Source organism: Saccostrea cucullata, unplaced genomic scaffold (assembly GCF_032062105.1).
Source record: "Saccostrea cucullata isolate Sc308-1 unplaced genomic scaffold, CSIRO_AGI_Scuc_v1 ctg1201, whole genome shotgun sequence".
NCBI classification, from domain to species: domain Eukaryota; kingdom Metazoa; phylum Mollusca; class Bivalvia; order Ostreida; family Ostreidae; genus Saccostrea; species Saccostrea cuccullata.
Genome location: NW_026932430.1, coordinates 305,774 through 311,596, shown reverse-complemented (window position 1 = coordinate 311,596; position 5,823 = coordinate 305,774). Strand labels below are relative to the sequence as shown.

The 5,823-nt window shown below is 36.3% G+C and overlaps 1 protein-coding gene across 1 annotated transcript; it reads right to left on the bottom strand.

The window, feature by feature from the left end:
* Positions 1 to 400: 400 nt before the first annotated feature.
* LOC134235104 (uncharacterized) lies at positions 401 to 4,831 on the bottom strand. The gene is made up of 4 exons (XM_062717197.1): positions 4,688 to 4,831; positions 4,047 to 4,592; positions 1,210 to 1,995; positions 401 to 909 (listed from the first exon to the last, which is right to left on the bottom strand). Exons 2-3 carry the CDS (start codon positions 4,528 to 4,530, stop codon positions 1,718 to 1,720), a joined length of 762 nt encoding a protein of 253 aa, XP_062573181.1. The 5' UTR covers positions 4,531 to 4,592; positions 4,688 to 4,831; the 3' UTR covers positions 401 to 909; positions 1,210 to 1,717.
* Between the last annotated feature and the right edge of the window lie 992 nt (positions 4,832 to 5,823).

The window sequence follows — 5,823 nt, the reverse complement described above, 5'->3', positions numbered from 1 at the left end:
TTTGTGTCGAAATGTGCAATTCTGAACCAACATCAGCTTTTATAGATCCTGTATTTAAAATGTCCAATTAATTTGGCTAGGTTTCTTTATATATATAATAATGCCCGAGGTCGATGCAGTCTCTGCCAACATTGTAACATTGCCTGCATCAATTTATGGTTTATTTTGTGGAATGTGCGAGGATTCGCAAAAATTACCAGAAAAATCTCTCTTCTAATCGTCCAAAATTAACTCCAAGAAAAATAAACTAAAACTTCCAGACATGTTTCAGTATAAGGTGGCAATGGTAACAGAGGTTGCATGGTCTCTCTAATTCAGGGCCAATTCCTTTCAATCTTGATGTTTTCCAATTTTGTCCTCCAAACATTAAATATGGCCTAAGAGACAAAAATAGAAAAAATCTAATTCGAATTCTTTTTATTCAAAAACAGCTTCATTTGCATTTTCAAGAAAAGCAATGCATAAATGCCTTTGTGTGTTTTGTCTGTTAGCGTTTAGAAAAATAAATACAAGTACGTGTACATACATTTAAATATACAAAAATTAATATCACAGCCGATTGAACAAGTAATGCGAGAAACATCTACTTATTTCTTAAAGAACAATTATATTTTGGCAAGACAGTTGTTTTAGGAGCACATGCAATGCAAGTATCAAAATAACTTCAAACACTTGGAGTAAAAAGTAAACATCACTTCTGTGTATTGTACAAAGTGAATTACAGAAACAAGAAAAAAAGTTCATTAAACAAAAGTCTGGATATCAAAAGAACATGTGTAACATAAGTGCATGTCTGTTAAAAATAAAAAGTGTATACACAATGAACATTTCTCTTTCTGGAGCAAAAAACTGGGCTTCATTTGTCTGGGTGCATTCTCCTATTTACATTAACTAGATTTTTGGCAATTCCTGTAAAAAAAAGAAATAGAAACACTTAGCAACATAAGTTCACTGGTATCTACATTTATTTCTATAAAAGTATGTGTTTATAAAGCAAATGTCATGAAATGTGGGAAAATTTAGAGCTCTGTCACTGCCATCAATCTTATGAAATGGATTTCCAATGGCTTTTCTCTGCCCCGTGAGATTAAAGTGACAATTTAGAAAAAGAACTCAAATCCTTCCTGTCCATTCTTAATCTATAAAAGTCATTTTAGGCACAAATCCTTTAAATTTCAAAGATTTATAAAGACTTTAGAGGCTGTTTACCTTTCCTGAGTCATGACGGGTTGCAGGGATAAATGGACATCGATTTCCCAGGTCATGGGGTCACTCGGGCCAGGGTAGCTGACCAGCATTGTCCACTGAGCCAGCAGGAGGCACAATCAAGCAGGAAAAAGATTAAGATCCCTCACTTCAGTCCACAGACTCGACTCAAATGAAGGGTCCTCTAACCACACCTTTACGTGACCAATTCAACACGGTCACTGAATGGTGTGATGAATGATTTTCGGATGTGTGAACTGTGTAAAAATTCAAAACCAGCTCTTTTGAATCGCAAAGTTCAACATGAATGGTCACAAAGTGTCATAATCGGTGTCCATCGTACAAGTAATATATTGTGTACGTATGCACCAAACAAAATAATCTCAATATTACATGTAATATGTACAAATCTGAACACGATATATTTTTAATCTCTGTAAGTATAATTTGGACGGTAAACACACTCTCCTGGAATGTATATTTGTAACTGAGACACAATCCCTTAAACATGTCAAACATTGGCGCAAGGCGGTGCTTTGAAGTACACATAATTTGTAGAAGACGAAGAAATGGTTTGTCCACTGTTTTCGTCGCTGTCTGTAGATGCTTCGCAGGTGGCCAGGCATGGTTCGAAACCATTAGCCAAGACCACCACTTGGTTTGATGTTGCTCCGTAAGTATCGCCTGTTTCTTCTCTATATGACGTAATCATATGTTTCTTCAGCCGATCACGTGATGTCATCCTGGGTGTCAAAACTCTTGGTGTTTCTGGAGCAGATGCACAGAGCTCTACAAAAATAAAGTTTGAAATGCTATTATTGTATAGTTAATAGCTAAAGTATGGCAAGACTAACCAAAGAGAAGAACTATCTTGATAAGTTTCAGTAAATTAAAATGGTTAATATCGAGAAATTGTGGTGATGCAAGTAAATCCTTAAGGAAGCTTTTGGGGTGGGTGGGGGAGATAATAACACTAGATAATTTTAAGACTTAGGTTGTGTGCCCTAAATAAAAACGTTTTTAAAGATATGATGAATATCGATGAATTTGTGTTTGGTGATGACTGCGCCCGAACTAAATTTGCTACCTCTGGGTCTACAAGAAATGTGTGGGAACCGCTGCAATCCGCCTGGAACGGGAAATAAACCACCGGAGTAGAATTACTTGTTTCAAAGTCAAAACAAGCGTAAAGCTTTATCTGCCCGTAGCAAAAGAATTCTTCAGTTCTGATTCACCCGATAACGTTTCAATTATCTTCCAGTAGATAAATATTTCATTCATGTGCAACAAATTGACGACAACCGTATACCGTTTTCCACAGACAAAGGAAAGGCTTGGTAATTGGCAAATCGGGATAAACCGCAAATCTCAAGGAAGCTCCCATATAATGTATTCAATGAATATACTTTTTTCCTTGCTCTCGTCGTTAAAATGACTTATGCTAGGTGTAGGGCTTATTTTACTTTTGTTTTTAAAGAAAGAACTCAACAGCACAGCTAGCAAATTGATAACAAGTTTTACCAACTTAAATTTTCCTCTCCAACACAAACAAAATGCCACAGACATATACCTGTGATGTACAAATGTACAATTCAAAAAATAGGTGCAGAGAAATAGAAAAGAATAAATAGGCACAAGGGGGGAATAAAGAAGAAATGTCTTGTAAAGGATTCAGAATGGTTTGATACGCTGGTTACTACTGAGTACATGTATTTATAAAAAAAAAAAAAAAAATTTCCATTTTTTATGTATGGCTTTAACAATGTTGATATTATTTTGTTGACCGAAGTTGGGGTACCCAAATAAAATGATCTCAAGGTCTATTGCTCCTTTGTTATTTTTTAGGGATAGGAAATAATTCTGTTATTATTTCAGCATGTTTTACAATACAGGAAGAGACGAATTTAGAGTAGTCGTTCATATATTCGCTGTCCTCTACAAAAATTATTATTGTCATATACAAATTTACGTTGAAAAATTCTAAATTTTTGAAGAGAACAATTATATTCACTCCACCCTTAAAACTATTTTTGGCGAATTTACATGTGTATGTGCGTGTGTAAAGCCAGCCAAAGCTACATTATGGTCTTTTTTTTTTATTAATGTAAAATGAGTCATCTAAAATGTATGATGGCCAGATGTAATTACGGAGTTGGTCTTGATCGTTATGCTCGACTTGCTGTAATTTTCAAATATCGGGACCTGCTAAGGTCAGTCCAAATCTCAGGTTACACCAAGCACTATTGATGGAATGTTTCTAATTATTTCAACAATTTTCTTGTTGACTTGAACGTTTTTATTTCAAAATCAAGAACCGCAAACACAGTTCTGACAACGACACGATTAGCCAATGAACCTCTTGAAAATTCATGAACGATTAAATATTAAGGGGGGATTATAGAAACTTCAATGAGCATCTCACACTAGTTTTTTTATAAATTTGGAAAATTCAGAATATTAAAGTTGATATTAGACACTGATGCCTTATTCATGGCGACTGCCAACTACTGAAGCTGAGCTTCTCGTACTTCAATCAACAGTCATTATAACAATCAGTGGCAATCGCTTTTTCTACTAACCATTAACGATATAACATTAACGAGCTCCCTTGAGAGCGGAGAGCGCCGTATCAGCTGCTACCAAATTTAACCTGCATTTTTTCACAGTTACAAAGCAAATAATCATAGCAATATCTTATGTTTAATGGTATACAATCTGGCTATCGAACTGATTGAAATCCTGTCTGAAACAATGCGAATGTTAGTCATTCAAACAGGAATTCTAAATGAATATTTACCGCATTATTGAGAAGTTATGAAATTATATATACTTATATTTACCTGGGTAATAAATGAGTTCCTTTTCTTCCCGGTGTTTCCTGCACACAAAGCAGTAGATGGTGATGTAGACGATGATAATCACTGACACGACGGACAGGACTCCCACCAGAGCCATGGCCAGGGTGTACCACCGCTCGTCCGTCACCCTCTCCACCGGGACACTCCCTTGGGACTTGGTGGACTCGAATGACCCCCCGGAGATGGGCCCCGTCACCAACACCTTGGTGGTATCATTGTCTGCGGGCAGCAGGTTGATGATGGGGGCCTGATGAAACCTGTCAAACTCTAAAAAGGGTCCACACACTGTGTCAGCCAACTTTGAACACGGAACACGTATAATGGTGTTAGAAGCCCTACAAAGAGTGCAGGGGAGACATTCGCCTGTTTCCTTTTTGAAGTACTCATTGGCTGTACATTCTGTAACATCGTTCTCACCCAATACTGCCGAGGCACACAAACATAAAACTAGAAGTGTATAATCCATTTTGTCACCAAAATAAACTCTCTCCTCGTTAATTTTAAATGAAAATATTAAAATTCTGTTGTCTGAAAAGAAAATACAAAATTTCTTTTAAAATCTTAAATATTATTGTCAAAAATTGTAGAAAGAGTTGACATGAAAATTTCAGCCTAAGACTTACCTTGTTCTTATTTTGACCGTTGAAGTTTAAATGATAAAGACGGCGTGGGAATGAACTAATCTGTTCTTTTCTCAATGGACGTTTTCTACTTATGAATACACGGTAGCAACAGAAAGCCTATCTGGCTCAGTTGGCGAAAGATCCGCCTACTTTATTCTTTACACCAATCGTCTCTCACCATTATGGAGGAATGTGAGGGCCCTGTGTATTACAGCTGGGATAATGCGCACCTGAAACTCATTCATACTTTGTTCACCTGTATCAGCAATTTCCAGCTAGTGTCAACAACACGTTTAAACGACTGTTAAAGGAATCTGAATTGTCTCGATGTAAAGGCAAACTTTGAAACTCATACATTATTGTGGTATAAAATAACAATAATGCTTACTTTGACAGTCTCTTCCGCGTGACGAATGTTAGATTGAACTTTCCGCAGTTTTTTAATAAAACACTGTACATAGGCCTAAGGTATAAATGTTCAGGAAAGAAAATACATTCAAATTAGTTAAATTATTCCAAACACCACGTACAGTTCACTAAACAAATCTGCTGTTATTTCAGAAATTTAATTTAGTTGTCTGGGGTCCAGTTTTAATTATACGAAGTGACGATGGATTACTTGGTCATTGTTGACATCAGTTGCACGTGTGAACTTAGTATACATTAAAAAAATCTTGTAACGGAAATGTTGCGTTCCCAAAACAGCTTTTTATTCACGGTTTACATGAGGGTTTTGTATGCATATTGATTGACTTTGACATGGCTGATGACAATTGCGTTGTCGGAATAATGTTTAGTTCTGCGACATTGATGTCTGACTATAGGTTTAGGAAACGAATGCTAGTCAGTGCACACATAAATGGACAAAGTAGGTGGCAGAAATACTGAAAAAGCAATTAAAGACCTCACACAAAAGTATAATTATGGATAAAAAGTTATGTCATCTAACCCCCGTGAAGAGAGAAAGTTGCAGGAAAAACACATGGTTCTCCCTAGAAGCGGTTACACGATTCCGTTGCAACACATTGTTTTTATACATCTGACCTGCCTGTTGTATATCAATAAACTTCTTCTGTATCACTGATACGGCAAATATTTGTATGATGAGAAAATTCTTTTGACTTTTCCCTTCGCTG